This window comes from Primulina eburnea, chromosome 13 (genome assembly GCF_022965805.1).
Source record: "Primulina eburnea isolate SZY01 chromosome 13, ASM2296580v1, whole genome shotgun sequence".
Taxonomy (NCBI): domain Eukaryota; kingdom Viridiplantae; phylum Streptophyta; class Magnoliopsida; order Lamiales; family Gesneriaceae; genus Primulina; species Primulina eburnea.
The window spans coordinates 30498512-30523605 of record NC_133113.1 but is presented as its reverse complement, the minus strand read 5'-3'; the positions used below and the strand labels follow the sequence as shown (position 1 = coordinate 30523605).

General features: G+C 34.0%; 3 protein-coding genes across 5 annotated transcripts in view; 2 read left to right on the top strand and 1 right to left on the bottom strand.

The window, feature by feature from the left end:
• Positions 1 to 13904, top strand: part of LOC140808998 (DExH-box ATP-dependent RNA helicase DExH14) — a 40770-nt gene extending 26866 nt beyond the window's left edge. Inside the window, exons 34-49 of the mRNA XM_073166428.1 lie at positions 288 to 376; positions 5616 to 5706; positions 6580 to 6729; positions 6805 to 6996; positions 7115 to 7180; positions 7345 to 7500; positions 7598 to 7741; positions 9781 to 9848; positions 10045 to 10210; positions 10292 to 10354; positions 10681 to 10776; positions 10938 to 11105; positions 11675 to 11845; positions 12907 to 13053; positions 13117 to 13248; positions 13516 to 13904. Coding sequence (XP_073022529.1) covers positions 288 to 376; positions 5616 to 5706; positions 6580 to 6729; positions 6805 to 6996; positions 7115 to 7180; positions 7345 to 7500; positions 7598 to 7741; positions 9781 to 9848; positions 10045 to 10210; positions 10292 to 10354; positions 10681 to 10776; positions 10938 to 11105; positions 11675 to 11845; positions 12907 to 13053; positions 13117 to 13248; positions 13516 to 13590 — 1974 coding nt within the window. The 3' untranslated portion in view covers positions 13591 to 13904. The remainder of the gene's footprint in view (positions 1 to 287; positions 377 to 5615; positions 5707 to 6579; positions 6730 to 6804; positions 6997 to 7114; positions 7181 to 7344; positions 7501 to 7597; positions 7742 to 9780; positions 9849 to 10044; positions 10211 to 10291; positions 10355 to 10680; positions 10777 to 10937; positions 11106 to 11674; positions 11846 to 12906; positions 13054 to 13116; positions 13249 to 13515) is intronic.
• Positions 13905 to 17626: 3722 nt separating this feature from the next.
• On the top strand, positions 17627 to 18911 carry LOC140810677 (uncharacterized). Its single transcript, XM_073168547.1, has 2 exons — positions 17627 to 18445; positions 18567 to 18911. The coding sequence occupies exons 1-2, from the start codon at positions 17642 to 17644 to the stop codon at positions 18720 to 18722; spliced, it is 960 nt and encodes a 319-aa protein (XP_073024648.1). The 5' UTR covers positions 17627 to 17641; the 3' UTR covers positions 18723 to 18911.
• A 2960-nt stretch (positions 18912 to 21871) lies between these two features.
• On the bottom strand, positions 21872 to 24208 carry LOC140809675 (transcription factor MYB1R1-like). Of its 3 annotated transcripts, none has more exons than XM_073167373.1 (3): positions 23874 to 24208; positions 23515 to 23705; positions 21872 to 22426 (listed from the first exon to the last, which is right to left on the bottom strand). In XM_073167373.1, exons 1-3 carry the CDS (start codon positions 24133 to 24135, stop codon positions 22064 to 22066), a joined length of 816 nt encoding a protein of 271 aa, XP_073023474.1. In that variant the 5' UTR covers positions 24136 to 24208; the 3' UTR covers positions 21872 to 22063. The 3 variants fall into 3 exon arrangements, with proteins under 3 accessions (XP_073023474.1, XP_073023475.1, XP_073023473.1); XM_073167374.1 differs by having other exon boundaries at positions 23515 to 23720; positions 23949 to 24208; XM_073167372.1 differs by having other exon boundaries at positions 23515 to 23720; positions 23874 to 24202.
• Positions 24209 to 25094: the final 886 nt, after the last annotated feature.

Here is a 25094-nt window from a genome sequence, read left to right as displayed (position 1 = left end):
CTAAGTAAAAGGTTCAATTATATTTGTAAAACTGAAGATCTTTTATTTTGAGATGCACAAACCTATACACAATGTGAAAACTTCAAGGTAATTTCTTGTAGCACGCTGAAACCAGAAATCACAGGGGGGGTGGGGGGATTTTTGTCTTTGTATTTAAGTGTATAGGTTTCCAAGGTGATTTTTCTCCCTATATCTGAATATATAGATTTATATTCTGCCTTTTTAAGATGTTCACACCAATTTCTTGTAGCATGCTGAAGTCACGTGACCAGTATTTCTCCTAACAGGTTATTGTCTCCCGGATGAGATATATATCATCACAGACAGATCGTCCGGTTCGATTTGTTGGCCTTTCAACAGCATTGGCAAATGCACAGTAAGATTTCCATGCTCTAAGTTTACTTGTTTTCTTTTTCTATGTGTGCGATGTTATTCATTAACCATTTAATTTCCATTACGATTTTATTTTTGGCAGTGTTCCTTGAGCATATATATGCATTTTTTTAAAATTTGTTAGAGACTATGCAATCCAGTGGCATGCATCTTTAACATCACTTGCTTTTATTTTATCCACTGTGATCTACAGAGTTACAGATTAAAAAACAACATATCAATTTGACCGGCTTGTTCTTTAAAAGTATCACTGCTAAGCCACTGACAGCCACCGTCTAGCACGTCCTATAGAATGCGTAGGTCCCTTCCATTCCCATTTGTTCCGCAACATTTGAAAAACAAAACTAACATAGCTATTAAGGTGTGCTTTTCGGTCGTACGTGCCTCAATGAACAATCCTGGCCCCCTTGCAAGGATGTTGCCTGCCTTCTACGTTGTGTGTGCCTTTGCATTATTCGCAGGCACAAGGTGCATAAGCCATGCCTTTGTCGACAACTTCCTCACTCTTATATTAAATTCCTGTTTTTTTCCGTTCTTCCTAATAATTTTCTTATCGATTTACTTCTCCATTGCTTTCTTCATCTGTTTTTTTTTTACTGCTGAAATCAATTATCAGCTACTGAAATTTTAGACGTATATGATGGTTTGTATTCATATGTTTTACATATTCTTTTGTCTTGTATGTAACATCTGCCTTATGATTTACTTTCTTTCTTTACTTATTCTCTACATTTTTTAAAAAATTCTTGTCGTTTTTCACATACTCGTAACGCATCTTTCAGCCACCTCACTTCAATAACACATTCTTTTACGATGAGCGCTGAAAAAATAACCCGATCACGGTGATGAATGTTTGTCGAATGTTACAATTTTTCGTTTGATAGATTTTGCTTAGAGTTGTTGATTTTATTCCTTTTAACCAGATTTGATTAGGCCAGTCCTCTGTATAAATCATTGTATCATCGAGTTGAAGTATAATGAGACCTCATTTTATCCTATGTACTCTTGTTTCATGGTATCAGAGACGCCGTTTCTGGTGCCTCAAATCATTCAACATAATAAAAAAGAGAGAAATTTCAGGAATAAAAATGGTTGGAAGTTGGAACCCAGAGAATTCAGAGCTATGGGCCTTTGGAATCAAAGAACGCTAGGCTAATGGCTTGGTTCATCAATTCAATGGAACCAAGCTGTAGAAGATCTGTTTTGCCAAACTGCCAAAAGCATGATGGCTTCAAATTGGATTCTGATGTAGAAAACATGCCCCCGGTGTTTGGTACCAAATGATTGAATGTAGATCCAATGAAGTTAGAGTTAGATTGTTCGGTTAGAAAATATTCCCGCCATTCTTGAGACATTTGCTGAAACTCGAAGGGAGGATAGCCGAAACAAATAGCATATAATTTCACGTTTTTTTTAAACAACGCGAAGATTATGTTGGAGGGCTAGTGTCCTTTAGTTTGGGGGGCATTGTCTTTGTTTTATGGTTGAGAATCATGATGGTGATCATGAAAAATCTAATTGTTTCTACTTAATGGATTTGATGGTGATGGTAAAAACTATCGCTGCTTCTGGATATTGCGAGGAAGGACTTATGATGTTCCAACATTAGTGGCCTTATGATAGTGCTTTTTGTGTTGTATGGTTGAGGAAAGTGGTTGGAGTTCGTTTGTAACTTGCCTATTTCTTTTTTTGCTGCTTTCGATACTGTCACATGAGTATTCTTGGTATTTGCATTTTCGTAGATCTCTCAGAGAGGAGGAGGTCGTTCAGTTGTCTTCGTTTTTGAGCATTTTGGATAGGGTTAATTGGTCAAAGGGGTCGATGATTTTCGAGTGTGGGAAGGGGACCCGTCGGGGAAGTTCACAGTCAAGTCTTTTTTCCATTCATTCTTCTCAGCGAATATTTGTGTCCAAAATTTCGAATTTTACCATATCATTTGGAAAACTCCTATTCCTTCAAAGATTCAAATATTCTCGTGGACGGCAATCCTTGGAAAATTACCTACATCCGAGCTGATACAAAAGAGATGGCCTAAATGTGCTATCTCTCCCAGTTGGTGCGTGTTGTGTCGTAATGATTTGGAAACGCAAGATCACATGCTCATTCATTGTAAGCTTGCTAATGAATTGTGGTCTAGGGCTTTGGATGAACTGAAATTGGGCTGGGTCATACCAAAAACAACACAAGATTTGTTTACTTCGGATCTTGGACAGTGGGTCGGCAAAAGAGGAAGAATTTTTTGGAGGGTGGTGACTCATGGCATTTGTTGGGGTATTTGGTTAGAGAGAAACAAAAGAATCTTTAAAGATTTGGAAGACAGCGCAGAAGAGTGTTGGGAAAAAATCAAGATTAGGATAACAAACTGGATTGGAAATATTAAAGTATTTCAGAGTTTATCCATACTTGATCTTTTAAGAGACTGGAGTTATGTTTATCACTAGTTGCATTATTTTATCTTTCTTGGTGGTGGACCACTAGTCCACTTCATGTAAAAGAAACACTATTTAGTTTTAATAATATTATATTGTTTCTTATCAAAAAAAAAAAGTGGTTGGAGTTCGAGGTAGTTTGGTAAACAATATATCATATCATTTGGAGAAATACCCTATATGAGTGGTTAATAAATACTGCACATCCAAAATCATATTAATTTCAATCTGGTATCTTGATCCCAACAACCACTTTAGTGATCTCTTCATCGCCTTTGTCTTCGTGGCCTGTTCTAACAGTTTTATTTTCATAGTTGGTCTTTTTTCTTCGCTGGCGCAGTAAGTTGTCATCATTTGGCTGCAGTATTCTATATTGTCTTCCCTGGTGAAGCATCATAAGCTTTTGTTATCATTGCAACTCGCAATCTAGATTAAACATTTACCATTGATACCTTTGCACCTGGCTGATTCTTTGCCATACGGTCCACAACAGTGGTTTCTTGTGGAACTCTCACCATTTTATTGTTCAGTTTCTATCTCAAAATTATCTGCTATATGTTAGATTTCATCTGTTCCTTTGTCTTAAACTCAAACCTTCGTATTCATTTTTTTCTTTTTACTGCTCATTGATGTTGTCACATGTGTTGCTATCACTTTTGGAGTTTTCTAATTCCTATCATGCTTTGTTGACTCCGTTGTTGTGTCATGCATTCTCTTTCTCCATAGTTCAGCGCACCGTTGTTCCCATCGTGTAATTTTCTCTGCTTCGGAGAAGACCAGTGTTATTACCACTTGGTTGCACCATCTGTGTTGGTTGAGTATATAATAAAAATTGCACTTTCATCGACAGCCACCAGTTTATTGATGATCAATTATGCTCGGTCAGGCTCTTTACCTTTTATTGTGTTGACCAAGTAAGTTCCAACTTAGAGAAAGAAATGAGAGAGAAAAAAGAGAAGTTTAAATGGAACGATTTTAACCTTTGTTTCTAAATGCGTGTAAAAATTGGTTCATAACTATTATGATGAGATCGCAGCTGTAATCACAGCTTTTTTTTTGGCTGTTGAAACTGATAATCACTGCTTTTGCAGGTATTTTTTGGATATTGATAATATTTATGTACCATTTTCAATGTGAATTTTTTTTTGTTGATATATTGGTGTTGATACTGTTGTGACCATCAAGCATTGCTGTTTGCACTCTTCTGGTTGTTGAGGTCCATGCTGTTTGCACTCTTTGCGATCCTTTGTTGCTGCCGTTCAGATCTTGTCCAATTGCGTTATCAAGGCTTCGACATATTTGTATTATGCCTGGACCATATGATTCCCATGCTCCAGCAAATATTAAGTTAATATTATTATGGTAGATTTATTCCTTTGTAATAAAAAATAATTCTGATACTTGCTCAATTGTGAATTTAGGTTGGTTTCTGAAGGTTTTTTTTTTTTTTACCAATAATGCTATCGAGCATAGTTGTCAGCACTCGTTGTTGCAGGTAGCGAGGTGAAGCGAAGTCCCGTGGTTACAGGGTGCTACGCGCACTACAGTTCGAGGTAGCGAGTGCTATCGTCACTATCAATGCGATAGCATTTGAGGCGATAACGTCGCTATAGGAAAGAAAGCTGTAGGACATTTTTTTAAAATAATGCATAATTTTTTTAGGCCCGTTTTGCACAATTTTTAGGCTCGATAATATATGAAATCAACCCTTCTTATCCTTTTCTAATTCAATCTTCTACATTTCTCCCAATCAACCCTTACGTAAACCCTATCATTCTCCACTGCTTCTCCTCTTTTGTTGCTTGTGGCTCGCCTGATATTGGGTTGTTGGCCGCGGGACTTACCTCACGTTGTAGCCTGTAAATAGGAACACCTACACATCTACACCTAGAGGAAGCTCAAAAGCCACATCTACACTTACAGAAGCTTGAAGACGGCAACATCTAAGTCTAGAGAGAAAAAGTAAGTATGAACATTTACTACACTTAATCTTGTAGATGAAGAGGATGAATTCGACTTTGATGAAGAAAGTGAAGAAATGAATGATGCCGAGTGCTATGCAATTTCAAATGAAGAAGATGATCTCGATCTTGATGAAGAAGATGAAGATGAATTTTAGATTATGTTTTTCTAGTTTTAGAATTAAGGTTTTATATGCTTTGAACTTATATATTAATTATTTAAGCATGAACAATTGAATTGATGTTAGCATATGCTATATATTATATTTATATACTTCTGGAGCTTTACTTTCAAAAAACCCTCGCTATGCTATTAGTTATGCGCTATAGCCACAAGCAAGCTTTACGCTATGGGGCGTTACGCGCGATTGACAACTATGCTATCGAGGCCTCGCCGTCTGTGTATTATGTTTGGACCATATGATGTCTTTGCTAGACTAAAATTGGGTTATCATGGTAAATATATTCCTCATGAAATTTTTTTAGACATAAGTGAAGGTTGGGTATACCTATATAAATTCTTTCAAGTGACGTTCCTTTCACCAAACAAAAGTTCGGACTGGTTCAGCAGGGGAATTTATGTGCAATGAAGAAATTATATTAGATTGGCTTCTGTCATTCTTCTTAGGGATTTGCTAGAGGGCACTTTCTTTTTTGTCAGGTATTTGGTTGCATCACAAATGGCATTCTCAAGGAGTTCACATAAATATAAGTTGAAGTGTTGAACTGAACCCTGTAGTCTTGAAACATGATCTCGTAACATTCATATTGATACTCTGCTTTCCTATTCTGTCATTTTATTAATGTTCTTTTGTTTTTATTATTGATTCAGTGATTTAGCTGATTGGCTGGGTGTTGAAGAAAATGGTCTTTTCAATTTTAAGCCTAGTGTTAGACCTGTTCCTCTTGAAGTTCATATACAGGTAATGCCTCCCCTCTCCCAACGTGTTCTTAATATAAAAAGCTGGCAACTGCTGCTGAAGTTTCTGAAGAGGATTTACAATCCTTACTGTTTTGTTGTATTCGAGTTGATATAAACTTGCTTATCTGCAACTATAAGTGTGAGATTATCTTCGTATATTGTATTTGTCCTTACTGTTAGCCTACAAATTATTTATTTAATTTACTTGAGGACCATGAGCCGATCTATTTTTTTTTTTTTATAAGAAACAATAATAATAACGATTGTGTTACAGAGAAATCGGATGAATAATCCACGGATTGAAAGTAAATAGGACACTATCATCAAGACAATACAAATTTCCAATCCCTAACCACATCTGAAATAGAAAAATGATTGAAGTTTGTGAGCTTCGTTGTCCACGTTGCAACCCTGAATTGGAAGATATTTTTAATTAAGAGTTAGCAAGTTTGTATGACTAGTAAAATATGTTTGAGCCTCGTGAAGATTTCTCCTGCATTTGTTATTTACTACCATTCACATAAAAAATACCTAAGTTGATGCATTTTTATTTGAAAAGATTGTGTAGTGGCAACTAAATATGATAAGTTGATTCCTCATTTACATATCATACAAATCAGAGGTCATTTCTATTGATTGAGTAGATCAATTTCCAGTAATTGAAGGGGGTGTAGATACAGAAAATGGTCTCTCCTTATTCTCAAATGCGGGTTGTGTTAAATTAAATAATTTTCCTTATATTTCAGTTTTAGGTATTAGTTTGACCAATGGTTGGAGGTTTTTTAAATTGTTCATTACTTGTAGAATGGATAAGTGACAAGGGATGACTGGATTAATTTCTGTGATTATAATATGCTTTGACTTTATTCATCAGGGATATCCTGGGAAGTATTACTGTCCAAGAATGAATAGCATGAATAAGCCCACATATGCTGCTATATGTACACATTCACCCATAAAACCAGTTCTTATATTTGTTTCATCACGTCGCCAGACAAGACTGACTGCACTTGACCTTATTCAGGTTAGGATTATTGTTATGTCGAATTTATGTACTCATTGAAGCAACTTAATTTATTATGCTTTTCTCTAATTGAAGTTTGCAGCTTCAGATGAGCGCCCAAGACAGTTCCTGGCTATACCTGAAGAAGCACTTCAGATGATACTTTCTCAAGTTGCTGATCAGAATCTCAGGCATACTCTGCAGTTTGGCATTGGGTTGCACCATGCTGGGCTGAATGATAAAGACAGATCTCTTGTTGAGGAACTTTTTGCAAACAACAAAATTCAGGCAAGTATTTCTCACCTACGCATAGATTTCCGTGCATGGGAGGAAACAATCATTTGAAGTCCTATAATTATTTGGCCCAACTTTTTGATGTCATTTTCTCATCTCCAATATTCTCCAGGTGTTGGTTTGCACCAGTACATTAGCATGGGGTGTGAACCTTCCAGCTCATTTAGTTGTTATAAAGGTCAGTTGAAACTTCTGTACAGTTTGCTTCAGCTTTTATCAAACGTTAAAATTTTACTGGTATCCTGTTTGGTTCATCCACAGCCCACAATAACAGACCTACTCTTGCCATTTTATACGTCCAACAATTTTTCAACTAATTCAATTTCTGTTTTCAAAATTCAGGGAACAGAATATTTTGATGCAAAAGTAAAGAGATATGTTGATTTTCCAATAACAGATATTTTACAAATGATGGGTCGAGCAGGTCGGCCTCAGTACGATCAACATGGGAAGGCGGTTATTCTGGTTCATGAACCTAAAAAGAGCTTCTACAAAAAGGTGTGCATGAATAGGATTATTTTATGCATATATTTAGATGGATTATTTTCAAGAATTAAAATGTACACTCCTCTCATCCCCCAAAATATCGTCCCAGTTTCTCTACGAACCATTTCCAGTTGAAAGCAGTCTGAGAGAGCAGTTGCATGATCACATCAATGCTGAGATCGTTTCTGGAACAATTTGTCACAAAGAGGATGCAGTACATTATCTTACATGGACCTATTTGTTCCGCAGACTGGTATGATTGCAGTTAACTTGCCACAATATTTATTTTTCACTCGGGTGCTGTCTTGTCTTATTGGTTTTCAGCCATTAATTTGTCCTGTATGACTAGCCTGGATATTTACTGTGCATTCATTCCAGCAGGCTCTATGTCAGCATTTACTTCTAATCTTGTTTTCTGCAGGTGTCTTGAATCTTGTTTCTTAAAAATCATTTATTTTAATAATATATTGCCATCATTTATAATTTTACATGAAGGATGTATGTTGTCATATAAATCCAAACATATATTTTACGCTAATCAGATTTATCATAAAGCAATAGAACAACAAACCATGGTGAATGCACTGGTACCTTAAAAACTGGTATTATATTAATATTTAAAATAGCTAAATCATATGACGAGGTGGCACCCATGGTTGACTGAAAAAATTCAGAGACAAATATCATTTGTTGTACTAATGATGCTTAGTACAAGATATATGTAAATTTCAGGAGTATCTAGTTTGCTGCTTCTATGTTTATAGATGTAGTCTTCATATATAAAAGATATGCTCCGCACATCTATACTATGTTATTAAGTATGAGGCCTTTAAAGTAACTATCTTAGACTAGAGGACACCAAAATATTTAGTTCCATAATTATCCCTTACTCTACTAAAAACTTCATCAAAGTCACTCTATGTTTTACATAGAAAAAAATATAAACAAAACTTCCATTTTAAATCGAACAACTCTTTTAAATTGAAAATAATTTTGTTTTAATTGTTTAGTATTATCTGATCAAATTAAAAATGATAATAACACATGCAACGCGTGTGCATCTTTTAATAGTTTCTAAGAACACAATTTTTCAACACTGTTAACAGTGATGACCTTTTTGTCATGGGAAGAAGTTTTGTCCTAGGTGCATGCAGCATGACTCCAATTTGTATTAATTTTATGTATTGTGCGAGGAAAATAAATCTACCTTCAATCACTATTTGCATGGACTTTAATGAGTTGTATCTTCTATACTGCTTTACATTGTCTGATGCACGTCCATAGTTATTTAGGGGTACCCTGGAGCCTGAAGCGCAAAGCGCAAGGCAAAACGCACGCTGTATCGAAATAAAGTGCATTTGACATAAATTTTAAAATTCAATATATATAATGGGATTTATACCATAAATCTATAATATTAAATATTTTTTACAAAGATAGCAAAAATTAAAAATAAAAATTCATTAATAGATAATGTAACGTAAATCATAACCAGAAAAAACTTTAATCATCTAAAATTCATTAGTAAGTCAACAATTCATAGTATATTAAGAAAAAAACTTCAAATATTTAAATCATTAAATTCATCTTCCTCAACTATATCATCGTCTTCTTCTTCTTCCAAAACCATGGTGAGTCATGAATGTAGAATAAATTAGAGAAAAATTTTGCATAGAGGGTTACAGTATCATCTAAATCATCAAATTCTTTTTCATTAGGGAAAATGACAGTAAAAGTTTGCATAGAAAATTTCTGAACTTTGTGATAAAATAGTCTTTTGCATAAATGAGTGACAACATGTTCTTTTATCATTAAATAGGCATAAGCTTTGCTAACTGAGATTCACAATTGGTTGGGCTCGAGTTAATTTAATTACTTACAAAATATCGGCTCACTTCTTTAAAGCGCACGTTTTTGCGCCTCTCGGATGCCTTGTATCTAGGCCGAGGCGCACGCTTTAAGCGCGCTTGTTTCTAGTGCTGTGCCTGGGTAATAACCGAGGCACAATGGGTGCACCTGGCTGGGCTTGTCACCTAGACGCAGCCAGGTACACGGTTTTAATAACTATGTGCATGTCTAAGATGTAATTGCTGAGTAAATACATCATAACATGTATTTATAATTTGGTTAACGATGCATTCTAAACATTTGAATAAACTTATTGTGCAGGTTTTCTTTTGGCTAATGATTTTATTTCTCTTTCAACAGGGGGTTGACCCAGCTTATCAGTAGTTGAATTGAACTGATTGCACGGGTTTTCTTTTTTGCTAATGGTTTTATTTCTTTCAATAGGGGGTTAATCCAGCTTATTATGGGTTAGAGGATACAGATTCTGGAACTTTAAGTTCTTACTTGTCAAGGTAGCACAACAGTGATTTACGGAGCATTGCAACCAAAAAAAAGAAGTGATTATGAATTTTCTCATCATAATTTTTTGAAGGAAAAATCCATAATTACTTCTTTTTGGAGGTTGCAAACACTCACTTAGAATCATTTATGTGAGAATCTGTTTGTCCCTATTGGTAATGCCATCTCTGATCAATATACTTGTAACAGGTTAATGCTGAACACATTTGAGGATCTTGAAGACAGTGGTTGCATCAAGATTGATGAAGACAAGGTTGAGCCGCTGATGTTGGGGTCAATTGCATCTCAGTATTATCTTAAATACACGACTGTATCAATGTTTGCTTCAAATATAGGTGCAGACACATCGCTTGAAGTAAGTTCGATTTCCAAGAGAGTATTGATTTCTCCTTACTCCCACAGTACGTCATTTTATACTAAACGTTATTGCTTTTAGGTTTTCCTCCACATATTAGCTGGTGCTTCTGAATATGATGAGCTTCCTGTGCGCCATAATGAAGTAAGTTTAATTTGTTGATGCAATTGGAATGATGAAGCAATGATTTCTAATGTTCACAAAAAATTCATTATCACTAGTTGATCTGCTTGTTGAACTTCTTTCCAGTTTTTTTTTTTTTGTTTTGCTTCCATCTTTATTATATGAGCTATTTATGTGTTTATTTGTTAGGTAATCTATGTTAGTGTCAGCACACCTGATCGATTTGGATTTTGTTGCTAGTTGTTTGACACATGATACTGCAAATAACTTTTGAATAAAGGAGGCTGGGAGAAGTTTTTTGATATTTTATCTGCAATCTTGATTGTCTAATTGTGATCGTTCTGTAGGAAAATCACAATGCCGACTTGTCCAACAAAGTTCGATTCATGGTCGATCAAAATCTTCTCGATGATCCACATGTTAAAGCAAATCTTCTTTTCCAGGTTAGAACGATCCTTGTCACCATTGACACTCTTTTTCCTGTTGGATTTGAAAATTAAAGGTTTTCAACTTGTCGGCCCATCATAGAATAATGAGATTCTTATACTTTATCTATGTTTGTTTGGAATTTTATCATCTTGACATGCTTTTAAATGGGATGTAGGCTCATTTTTCCCGAGTTGAACTACCTGTCACCGACTATGTAACAGACTTGAAGTCAGTGCTAGATCAGTGTATTCGTATCATTCAGGCGATGATAGATCTGTGTGCTAACAGTGGATGGTTCTCTAGTACCATGACTTGTATGCGTCTTTTGCAAATGGTCATGCAGGTAATGTATATTTCTATCACAAATATTTAGCCGTTGACCTGAAACGTCCCTAGTTTAGCTTTCTTTTCTGCATCTAAATCTTATACTAGTAACAGTTTGATGTGTAGGAATGTCTCTTCGTAATTAACATGTGTTTCAGGATAATTAGCTGTTGCTGTCTGGCACTTGTTCTTTTGTTATTTTAATCTCAAGTTGATAATATGGTCTTCAGACCTCTTTTCGCCAACTCGGTATTGGTGAATTTTAGTTTGATATCATGGTGTCTTGGCTACGTGTTTTCTATTTGATTTGTTTGCGAGTAATTGCTGATGAATATCATCCATTTGTTAAACTTTCACCATCTGTGCCTCCTCCTGAATGAGTAGTTAGTTCAATAGATAACTGATTTCTTCTTTAAGCAAGCTGATCAGAATGGGCCAATTTTAAGAGATTCTATGTTATTTGTCTTGACTTTATCCAGTTTCTGGGTGTGCGGAATGTTATTTAAGCTTGGAGAATTGATGATATGTTACTTTATAATTTTTACATCTATTTTTGGTGGATGAAGTTATGATGTGCTGTATCTGCAGGGACTATGGTTTGACACAGATTCTCCCCTGTGGATGTTACCATGCATGACTGATGATCTTATTACTACATTGAGCCAGAGAGGAATCTTAAATGTCCTGCAATTGTTGTATCTTCCCAAAGCAAATTTTCAAAATCTCACTGGAAGTGCAATTGCCTCAAAGTTACATGAGGTGAGGTTTTTTTCCCCTAGAAAAGCATTTGAGCGGACTATAATAATTTTAATGTTAATTGGGTGTCATGCAGCTTTTCCAAATTAACTGTTTTTATTTCTCATGAAACAATTGTGCTAGTTTAAAAATCTACGATGCACAAAATAAAATCTGAATTGTGGAAAATAAAGCCGTTTAGATTATTGTAATTCATAAATAATACAGAGAGTTGTAGAGCCTTGTCAATATAATCGTTTGTTTAGTGGAAGCTAACTCCTGAAGTGGTCCAAATGTTTAGTGCCTCGTGTCTTTAATGGTTGTTATGGGGCTGGGAGGTGCAAACTCTTTCATGAAGCCAGCTGCATTGACCCACCACTAAAATGAATTGATATTAATGGTGAACCGCGGAAGATACCAAACCTTGAATTGCGTAGATATAATAGTTTTGGTTTTAATCTATGGCTTTACTTTTATATTACTACTAGAAGTCAAGGATACTATGCTTACATTAAGCATATTGTGAGTTTGATAGTTGTTGAACTCTACTGCCAAACTGCTATGTAGGATGAGGCATAACAATAAATAAAGACTCCAACCATCCCCATATGCTATTTTGATGATTCATTTTCTTATGCAGTAATAGTCATCTGCTTTTATTGACGCACAATGATTTATTGATGAAAAGCTAGAGTAAGTTGATGAAATTGTCTGTGTTGGAAGTTCTGATTTGCATCCAAATTTGAATCTTCTTTTAGGATCTTTCAAGTTTGTTGCTCTAACCAAATATGGACAGGAAGTGTTAGCTATCAAGTGTATTTAGCCAGTTCTACGTATTAGGACGACCTTGAAGAATTATATCTCATCTTTTGTGCATTCTCGCTTGGTGTATTCCAAAACTTGTCCATGCCTCCATTGATGTATTTGTATTTGATTAGTAATTAGAAGTAAAAGGTACTAAAATTTGAATTTTCCCAATAAACAACAGAATGCGATGTAATGGGACCTACACTGAAGTTTGAAACTCAAATTCTTTCCTTTACTTTTTATCTATGTCTCATGTATGATATCTCTTGTATTCACAGGAACTGCAGCAGTTTCCTCGTATTCAAGCTCGGATAAAAGTTCAGAGACGACGTTCTGACGATTCTTGCGATAGTCTGAACATAAGATTGGAGAAAACACACCCCCAGAAGAACTCAGCTAGGGCTTTTACTCCTCGCTTCCCAAAGGTTGGCTTGTCTTTGGCTAGTCTTGCACTTTTAGGGCAAAGATAGCTGACATCTCCTTTACAGGTAAAAGACGAAGCATGGTGGTTGGTCCTGGGAAATACTTCTACTTCTGAACTGTATGCGTTGAAGAGAGTTTCTTTCACTAATGTTTTGCAGACACGGATGGATGTTCCTTTCCGTGTTAATGACTTCCAGGTTAGATTTTGGCAGCTTCATTTCATGTTTCGACTCTTCTTTTCAAGGAAAAGAGTACCATCGAAAATATTGCATCCATGCCTTGTTATGTTTCTTTCAATCTTCTTTCCCCTGTTTCTCGCCAATAATGGAGTGTCTTAGAGAACGGGACTTCCGGATTACAACAGGCAAACTTGTGATAGGATCATATCTCTAGTTTTGTTCTGACGTTCTACTTGTAATATTTTTTGCTTACAAGATAATATAGTTGTCAATACGTTGTCGCAGGGTATGAAGTTGGTTGTAGTTTCAGACTGTTATATTGGTTTCGAACATGAGTACTCTGTTGAAACGCTGCTATGATAGCAGCAATGAGTTCCCAGAGGTTGGCCTATCTTTGGCTAGTCTTGCATTTTTAAGGCAAAGATAGCTGACAACTCCTTTACTGGTAAAAGACGAAGCATGGTGGTTGGTCCTGAACTCTAAATTCGTATACTTGGCCGTTGATTGTTAAATATTTTTCTCCTGATTTACTTATATTGTTATATTAGACGAAGTGGTACGTTAATCTATTATCCTGCAAAATCTCATTTTTTTAGGTTTGCGATGTAAATTTTTTGACCAGTTGGAACTGTTATTTGAGCAACTTATAAATATCACAAGTTGTCCTCATTTTCTCCCTTTTTGCTTGTGAGATTCATCTTAGCTTTGGTTGTGGACAAATTCATGTAATTTAATTTAAAAAAAAAAAAAAAAAACCTTTTCACATCAAATCTATGAACAATAAGGTTTACATCAATATGACGTACTTCTATTTGCCATTCACGTCATTAATTTATTTAAATTAAATAAATTAAGTATGAGTTTCACACCATTTTCCAATTATTATCATTGACCAAAATATGTAGTCTCTATATTTTTTGCAGAGTGCCGCTTATATGTGTGAACTAAAAGAATCTTATACTTCACTGAACAACAACAGCTGTTCAATGATGATTATAGCTCAACTTAACGCAACAGCCATCAGCAGGTTGGCACCATTTTGGATTTCCCAAAATTAAACATGCAAAAAAAATTCAAAAATCGATTATAAATATATAATAAATATGTGTAATAACTCTGAAAAACAAAATAAGAAAACAAATAAAAAATCAATTGCTATGAATAATGAGGAACCAGCTGGGTTGGTCAACTCCCAAATTTCGATACGTACCAACGAAATGTCGTCTCCATTCTTTGAATCCTAAAAATAATTGAGGCACATTATATTAATAAGAATGATTAATGTGAGAGAAACTCATTATTGGCCAAACAATTAGGACAAGTAGGCCAACCGTCCTACGTCCAATAATTTTTTGTTTCCAAATTTTATATTATAAACAATAATCCTTTGTTTTTGTACTAAACAAAAAAGTTAATGTCTTACAATTTAAATAGAAAATATTTATAGGAATCTATAGAGTTATCCTAATTATTATTTATATGATTAGTTAGGGCTTTTTCAAGGCCTTCCACATGCATCTTAGCAATTGAGAGGCGCCATTATTGCCTTGCTCGTTCATAAAACCATGCAATATATATTAATCAGTCTTACGGTAGTTTAAGTTGATTGAAGAAGAAAGTATTAAATTCGATGAAAGAATTAATTAAAATGGCTGTCTCAAATACTATGACCATCTCCTTATGTAATCCATTCTTCTTAATTATATGAGTATATCTCTTGTGAGACGGTCTCACGAGTTTTTATCTGTGAGACGGGCAGAGACGTAGCCAGAAAAAAATTCATCCTGGGCTGAATGAGTCGATAAACAACATTAAATAATATAAATCAAATATTTAAAAATTTCTTCACGTGAAATTTCCAACCAGTAGGAGACTAGCAGCTTTCATCCTCTTTTTTTTTCATTTTGGGAGGACGGCTGTGAAAGAAAACCCTCAGAAAATGGGATAAATATTGGGCTAAAAATTGGGCAAAAAATTAAAAATACAAGGCTATAATTTTAAAAAAACAAAGAAAGAAAACTCAATCCATATTCCTAATCAGACACAAAAAAATAGACTAGGCTGGAGCCCACCCCAGCCTTTGGGGTGGCTCCGTCCCTGGAGACGGATCAACCTTACCGATATTCACAATAAAAAATAATATTCTTAGCATTAGTTTTGTCAAAATACGAGACCCAAATAAGATATCGTCTCACAAAATACGCCCGTGAGATCGTCTCACACAAGTTTTTATCTAATTATATATGTCGTTTTTTTCCGAATTATCTCAAATATATAGATTTGTATGCATGTTAAAATATACTCATGTTTAATTTGTCATATTATAATTAGCTAACTATTAGAAAAAGAACAAATCATTTGTATAAGCATTCATTAAATAAGGGTAAAATTTAAAGTAGTTTGCATAATTGATATTTTCGACCACTTTTTTAATGTGTATGAAAAAAATATGCTTATATAATTGGGGAACATAAGTAATACCATATTTCTTTAACGTGTCTCTATATAATTTCTCCTTTTTTATGTAATTGACTAGTATTTTTCTTATTCAATTAATTTAATCAATTGTAATCATTTTTTTTAATAGAAAGCATTTTAGAGGGAGCATAAATTTAGAGATCAATATTTTTATTTTTTTGTAAAAATAATAAATTTGAACTCAAAAATGAAATTGCCTCCATAAATAAAAACATACCTTCAAATAAAATACAATAAACAATTATTACTTCGTAAAAATTTAATTAACGTTTTATTACCTAATTGTCAATACCTTTTTCAAACGTTCATTTTTATCGAATTTAACCTAAACAGTGACTTATCTTTAGTTGCAACAAAAATAAAGTTGTACTTTGAATTTTTTATGTTTTTACAAAAAATTAATACATACCTTGAATTTATCATATTATGTATTATTTATCTTTTATGTGTATACATTACAAGGCTGCGTTGTTGAAGGATAGATAAAATATTAGTAGTAAGATAAGAAATTATCTGGTGGATTTATCTATGGTAAAATAATTGTTGGTAGATTTTATAGGATAATTTTGATTTATTTCCTTCCTCTGCGACGGCGACAGTGGTGGCGCGCCGCGGCCGTCGAATGTATTGAAAAGGTCGGCGGGTGAGATGCCGAAAGTTTCCGGAATATTCCGACGATTAACGAAAACGTTATAGCGACGTTTTTGAAAACATTCGCTCGATCTTTTTAGATCGGCGACGTTTTCTCAAACCAACAACCGCGCTATTAGCGCGGTTTTTAAAGCCGTTGTAATTGGGTTCGTCAGAGTTCACCGGCTTTTAGTCGCCTGTCGTGGGGCGGCCGCGGGCGCGGTCCTTCGATCGGCAGGCGGGGTCGTGGATGCGCGTGGTGGAGGGAAATTAAGTAAATCAATGAGTCTTAAATTTATCATATTTAGTATTATTTTAATCTTTTACTATGGATTTGAGGGATAATTACAATTACAACTAAAGATAAAAATGTTGTTTGACGCTTAAGCTCGTGCTAATCTCGTTTAAACTTGAAAATCTTGGAGTCACGACATTCGCGTTTCGGACGCTTCACGTTTTTTCAGAACTATGATGAATATGAATATTAAATTTAAATACTATTCGGTACGTGATATTCGTTGATAATTTAGCAACAGAAAACCATTGTTATTTATGACATGAAAATCAAGGTACTGACACTATTGCTGACAGTACCACATGGGTTGCAGGAAGGCGTATGCTACGGTCAATAAATTGACTGGCCATTCCTCCACTACAGGCGCATTTTAGAACGACACCTAGTTAAAAGTTTGGTCTGATCCAAAATAGGCATAATGCAATACCAGAATTTGGTTATGTAAGATGTTCGATTATTGTCACCAATTATGCCCCTCAATTGCTATTCATAACTATTTCTATAAATATCCAAATTAAATAATAAACAAAAGAAAAAGAATACCAAACTCATTTTATATGATCTTTTTGTTATAAAATTTTTAATGAGACTATAAAATTGTAGATATAGGAATTTGAGAAGGAAACCACTTGGGGATTTAAAAAAAAGAATGTAATTTATTTTAGATGATAAATGAAAATTTATACTAAATAGTTTGTTTGTTTATTTAACAAAGATTAAATTATCTTAAATAAAAACTTGTGTGAAACAGTCTCACATGTTGTATTTTGTGAGACAGATATCTTATTTAGGTCATCCATGAAAAAATATTACTTTTTATGCTTTACCTTTTATTGTGAATATCGGTAAGATTGATCATCTCACAGATAAAGATTCGTGAGACCGTCTCACAAAAGACCTACTCATTATCTTAATACCACCAAAATAACCCATAAAAAAATATTTTTTAAAATAAAAATAATAAAATTACCCTTCCCATCCCCCCTTGACTTGTTATATCCATGAAAAATGGCACAATACGCCTCCACGAGCCGCATCTTAGCATCTCTAGAGCTCCCAACACCCATGGATCCCACGCACAAAATCCACCCCAAACCCAAACCCTCCACCACTTCCGCCGTATCCGCTTCTCCGTTACACCAGCTCCAGTCCAAGCACCACCCTATGACCACCTGCCCAACAACAGAACCGGCCGCCACCACCCAATCTACCCTCCAGAACATATCCCTCCGCTTCTCCAGACTCTATTCAAACCACAAGAAGCTTGCACCCAATCCCACAAAACCCTCCAATGTAGGCTCACTTCCTCAACCTGACACGCATTACCAAGATAAAATCCTTACCGTTTCCCCGGTTTCGCATACATCTTGCACCACTTTGACCAAGTCAAAATCCCATCGTGAGAGTTATGACTTTGCAATGTCAAAAGTTGTCGTGAAAGAGAATGATATATTAATGAAGCCATCGAAGAGACACCCCAAGAAGTCGTCTTTGAAAGAGTGTGATGTGAAAAAGGCATCTCAATTGATGGCTAGAAGTCTAGAGAGTGACCAAGTTAAGAAATTGCAAGAAGGGTTTGAAGGGAGGAGATCCTCTGTGTCATCATTTCCAAGAATCAGTGATGGAGGGAGAAGAAAGTCATTCTGCAGCTCTCAGATTGAGTTGGCCGATTTCTTCTCTTGCAATGGTGTGAAAGTCGTGGCAGTTGATATGCCTCCGTTTATGCAAATTCATGCCGTCAATTGTGCAAGAAAGTCTCATGATAGCTTAGAAAAGTTCACCTCCAAGACTCTAGCTTTTACCCTTAAAAAGGTAATTCCATCATCACTTTCATCGTTATATTTTGTGGGAATTTGATCATTACTAATTTTGTAGAGATAAATTATTGGGCTTTTTATATTAAAAAAAATCTTGATTAGATAGTTATCTCCAGGAGTTCGATGCGGCATATGGACCAGCTTGGCACTGTATTGTAGGGACAGGTTTTGGGTCATTTGTGACTCATTCAGTGGGTGGATTTATGTATTTTTCTATGGATCACAAGATGTATATCCTCTTATTTAAGACAACTGTACAGAAAGCAGATTGAGATTGAAGTCTTTATCGAATGAGGTGAAATTTATTGTTTTCTTTTTAGCATACACACAACTTTGGAATGATATTGTTGTCTTTATCGTATTAGTTTGTAAATTGTAAATCTGGCTTAGAAATGATTGAGAGACGTTCTTCTTGTTTGATGCCATTTAACATTATGATGAAAAGACGTTTATTAGATAAATTGTATTTGGCACCTCAAGATAGTATGGCATCTTTTTAGTCAATTTATATTTATATGGTTATTTGTTCTTGGGGTAAGATGATCCCATGCTCTGTTTATTATTATTTTTTAAAAAACATGGGAACTCGCAACAGTTATCTTTCGTTCTTAGCGGCTAAAACCAAATGTCAACGCAGTAGTCAGCAAACCACGCTAATCAGATAAAGTGCAAGTCTTGTCTGACATACTCAAAGATGGGGTGACAGAGGCGGAGAGGGATTGAACCTCTCACCTCTTTGTAAGGGCTCACTATACCCTACGATCCCCTGGGATGCCTCAAATATCTGCTAATTGTTTATTATTGATTGTATTGGTGTTGAACTTGTTGCCGATATGCATAATTGTATAAGGAACAGTTCGGAATGGTAACAGGTCAATTTTGGATCAAACCAGAAGTTCATTGTCTAGATACCGAATTGCTCATGTAGTCTGGCGTGTGTCAAGCTTGGTAAAATTATATATGGTATATTGACCACTTCTTTTCATTCCCTGATGTTCCTTTTCCTCTGGACTAAAGCTTCGCCTTGCTTTCTTCTTATTCCTCGTTGATTGAACCAACTTTCACGACTGCCCCTCCAATTTATTTTTCCATCTCAAAAGTTTGTGGAACTCTCTCTGAAGGTGTCTGTTGGTTTCCCACGAGCTTCCGAAACCTGGTAGAGATATTGATCCTCAATTCTGGAGCTTTTAGATCCCATAGTTTAAGTTTAGTCTCGTATGGCCAGTGATGTTATAATCGAATCTTGAATGCGACGTCGTATTGACCCTGAGCTGTGCCTCGAGTGGCTAACAACGTTGGTGTCCGAGGTGTGTGTGCCTTAGAGACGAGGGAGGCAGCTTGTTTTAGGTTTTAAGGTTAGTGTTGGAGTCTTTGTGACTCGTAATTGCTGATGGTAGGTTATTCGTAGCTAGTTTTCTACCATTTGTTTTACATATTTAAATTTAGTAATAGAATATCTTATGCTTAAATTAACCACGAATCGAGGCGGTCATAGAGATTTTTTTCGTGAGAGTGTTCGTTATGTTCATATTTACATTAAAAAATAATAATTTTGACATAAAAAGTAATATTTTTTCATGAGTTCTCAAATAAAATATTCTTCTAACAAAATTGACATGCACTAAAGTTTTTGTGTATTTTAATATAATGGTATCTAGCATTTCTGGAAGTATAGAAATATAATTAAAATTATTAAATCCCATAGTGTTACTTTAAATAAATTCTATTGAGAATGTCTTTTGTAAGACGGTCTCGTGGATTTTTATTTGTGAGACGAATTAACTATGCTCATATTTACAATAAAAAATAATATATTTAGCATAAAAATTACATTTTTTAATGAATTATCCAAACTAAATATTCATCTTATAAAATTAAATTGACTCAAGTGACTTCATAAGAGTTTTTTGACGTTGTGATAATATAAAAATTGAAATTTGATAAAATTTCAATACTTGGGCAAGAAATTTTAATATTATATTTACTTAAGTCTCTGCCTTTCCATAAATACTAGATATTTTTATATTATAATTATAATAAAGATAAGAAATGAAAGATTTATTAGTGGATAATTATAGTGATAGTTAATGATAAGATATTTTCTTACTAAATCTAAATACGTAGGATAATGCGTAGAACGATATCTTGGAGGGGATTGCAGTTGTATTAGGAGAGTTAAATATTTAAATAAAGTTATTACTTCAGATATATATATTTTTAGAATTTATATTTATTTCTCAACTTATTATTCTCAAAATTATTAAATAATAATATCTCGTTCAGTCTTTTGTTTTAAAGTATGATCTGGCTTATTCGAACATTTTTAATATAATCTTTAATTTTAATTTAATTTCTTTAATTCCAAAAATTATTTCGTTCTTATAGTATTTCATATCCAAAAGTGCGATTTTTTGAATTGTTAAAATGGTTTTAATAAATAAATTTATGATTTTATTACAAATTCACATTAGCAATAATATTTCCTCATAGCAAAATAAAAAATATATTTAGTTTTAATATAATATCGAATAGATTGTGAGTCTGTGACTAATTTATTTTAAATACGTTTCTTGGTGTTATCGGGACAGGTCAACATTAAAGATGATTTTCTGAAAAATTCAAATTTATATCTGATAATTTTTAATGGATAAATTTTACTATAAAACAATATCCCTTATTGCCTAGCAAAAATCTTTAAGCAAAAACTTGTGAGACAGTCTCATAGGTTATATTTTGTGGAACATGTATCTTATTTGGGTCATCCATGAAAAATTATTATTTTTTATGCTAAAAGTATTACTTTTTATTGTGAATATCGATAAGGTTGATCCGTCTCACAGATAAAGATTCGTGAGATCATCTCACAAAATACTTACTCAATCCTTTAAGTAAGAAAAAATACATGTTTGATTGGATCATATACTTTAGAAAATGCTTAAAATTTCATAATTAGAAAATACCACTCTCTTTTATTTCCCATCACAAAATCTAAAAAAAAAAGAAAAAAGAAGAAGCTTATTTTTCTTTATAACCATTCTAACACTAAAAAAATAAATTGCTCAACAAATCATTTTTTTCCAAGTGTCATATATATAGTTATAACTACTACCAAAGAATCGGAAGACCCTATCTTTTATTAAACATAGAAATTTCGATTTTATATATTGTTTTCTGATGTAAAATTAATTAACTTATAATTTTTTTCAAGATAATCTTTTGACCAACATTTCTGAACAACAAAAATTTTTATTGTAAATTATTTGCTTGGATAACAAAAAAATCGAATCCAAACAATTGACCGTATCCCTCTACATATTCACATAGAACAAACCTCCCGAAAATTGTTGCATGAAAACATGCGACATTATTCCTAGATTTTATTCTCAACCGAATGAGAAGAGACAAACCAGACACTCCAAGAAACCGAGAATTAGTATAATAAATTATTAATCTTAAAAAACAGCAACACGAAGCTCGACTTCGGTCGGTAAAAAAAACAAAAAGAAAAATTTCCTATTGATCAAAATTTTATCTGTTTTCTTAATTTAAATTATGTTTGATATAAAGGGACCCTTTTTTCCAATTCATAGTGCTATTTACTTCATTCTTGAAACTATGCTGAAATCTGCCGAGTACTCGGATCTTGACTTGATGCCAATGAAAGCACGTCAGGCAATGGTGGCGGTTGTATGTGAACTTGCTGAAGATCCACCATTGTTGAGGAATTAGGCATAGGAAGAATGTAAACCGGACGAACTAGCATTGCAGATGGATTATTCCTTCGGTCTGTGTGACCAAGTGCTGAAGTTTCTTGGATTGGATATAAGACGGGGAGGCCAACATTTGCGGGGAAAGGGACAACTGGGAATCCGGTCATGGTGGAAGCTATGGGTAGAGGCAGGGTCGTTGGCCTCGGAACTGGCTGGCTTGTGTTGTCCTGCTGGTTCCCTGCTTGTTCGATTGAGATTGCATCCAGCTGACAAAATATGAGAAAATATATTAAGAATAATAATTATTGATTTTTTTAAATATTTATTAGAGTAGAGAAAATAATCATACTGCTCATTATAGAACTGGACAAAAAAAAATATGATATGATGGTAGGGGTGATCAAATTTTTTATTAACCGTCCGAACCGAATTGCACTGCACTGTTTTTCTTAATATTTTATAAAAACCAAAATTAAAAATAGTAATAATAAACTACACCGCATACGCGGTTCAGTTTTTTTTTTTATACCAAAAATCGCACCAAACCGCACCGCCTAAATCGTTTGCCATAATATTTAGCTTAAGATAATAATTTGTAAACAACATATTCAATTAAAGAATTAGTCGTCATTAAATCTCAAATATTTTCGAAATTATTACTACTACACAGAAAACTTATCTTATTCTTAACTATTTTGTGTAAATGTCATTTTTGTGGTGATTGTGTTGTGTTTTTAAATTATTAACTTAGTTTTGAATCTTGATTATTATTATTATTATATCCAATTTTATCTTTGTATGATTTGAACTATATTTTATATTTGAATACATTCTATTATTATTTTTTTCAAAAAATTATAATATATGTTATAATATTTCTCATTTTAAAAAACCGTAAACCGGCCGCAACCGACTGAAACCGTTCAAAACCGTATGACTAATTCTATATATAAAATCGTGATTATTTTTTACAAATAGTAACCTACCGCATAAAGCAATTCGGTTTGAATTTTTTTCAAAAAAACTGAAAAATCGCAATGTGATCACCCCTAAATATGAGATATTATTTAACAGATAGAATTTTTCTAAATGGTCAACTATTGTACATAGTATTGATTATATAATGTAAATATTAGTTATAATTAAAAATATATTAAATAAAATAATAAATTTGAAGTAAATGGATGGAAGATGAATATTATATTTGATGAAAAAATCATATTATTTTAACATAAAATTTATGTCAAAACAGATTTTGTTATCAGAAATTATCTTCTCAAAGCGCAGAATCAACCAAAAACTAACATATCTAACATATCATCCCATTAATTATAAGAATGAAGAAAAAGATTACCGAGTCAGTTGTAATATCGAAGACGCTTGAACGGCGTCGGCGATTGAGGTTGCTCCGGCGGAAGAAGTATTTCTGGGCATGGCTAGCGACTTGGGTAGGCGTGCGAGTTTTTACGTAATCTCGGGAGATCCCTCTCCAATTTCCTTTCCCGACCTTCTGCAATCCATAAAGGAACAGCTTGTGCTCTTCTTCTGTCCACGGAACACCTAAAAACATTCTCGTCTCAATCAAATTTGGGTCAAAATCATCACCAAACCCATAAATCAAAGACCAGAATCGAAGATTTCAATTGGGACTTTCACCAAAAATCCCAATGAGAATCGAAAAGTTCAAGACAAACAATTGGTTAGAGATCCGACCTCGCTTTCGCTCACGCCCCCTGTTACTAGGCAGGGGTGTGGCGTCATCGGCGGAGGCGTAACCGGAAGCGGTACCTTCCTCAGTCTTCGGGAAATCTTCATCATTGTTATTCACAGCAACGGGTAGGAGTTCTGAAATATTATTCATGCTGGCGCTCCTTCTCATGGGATCAACTTTTACTCTGACACCAAACAACATGATCTCGCCGCCGCCTTCGGCGAGCTCGGTGGCTGCTGACGGTGGCTCGCTGAAGCGAGACATTGGTTGATTATTCTCGGAAAACTTGTTTCCTACAAATTTCAACAAGCAGTGTTCGAGTTTGCTTTATACACACGGAGAGTATGGCGGCTGTGAAAGCTGACGCTTTAAATTATATATAATCCTATATATATATATATATTAGTATTATCAGTTCTTTTCAATCTTATTTGGCAAAAAGGTGAAGGAAATAAAAAAGATTTCAGATATCCTTTTCCATTCTCAAAATTAAATACTTAAGATTAGGATATTTCTACCTATTTCCATACAACACGAGTCTAGGATGCGCATAATTAACTAAAATTTATGGAAAAAAAATATTTAGTTTTTTTAAAAAAAGGAAATCTTGTTTAATTTTATTTTATTTATAGAATTTTATTTTTTAAAATCATAATAAACAAAAATACCTCTACCTTGGTAATTTGTCTCCAAAAATTTTTAATATATATTTTTCGTTTTATAAACGAAATAATCAATATTTAATTTTCTTTTCAAAAATTAATTTTCAGGTCTCTCAATAATTAATTTTACAAAATCAGTCATTACTCGAAAAAGGTTCTTTTTTTTTCTAAGACAATACAATATATTTCAAAAGTTTGAATAACATACATTATAAAATATCTCGTGAAACATTATCATTTATCAATTTAATTATGTGAGACGAATATGGAATACGACACAATCCATGAAAAGAGTTATACTTTGAGTAGATCTCTTGTGAGACGGTCTCACAAATTTTGTTTATGTGCGACGAGTCAATCTATCGATATTCACAATAAAAAATAATATTTTTTCATGGATAACCCAAATAAGAGATTTATCTCATAAAATACGATCCGCGAGACCGTCTGACACCAGTTTTTACTTATACAAAAATATTATTTTTAACTCTAAATATGGATCGTGTCAACACATTTCACGTATAAAAATACGTGGGTTCGGTATTATATTTTTCAAAGATT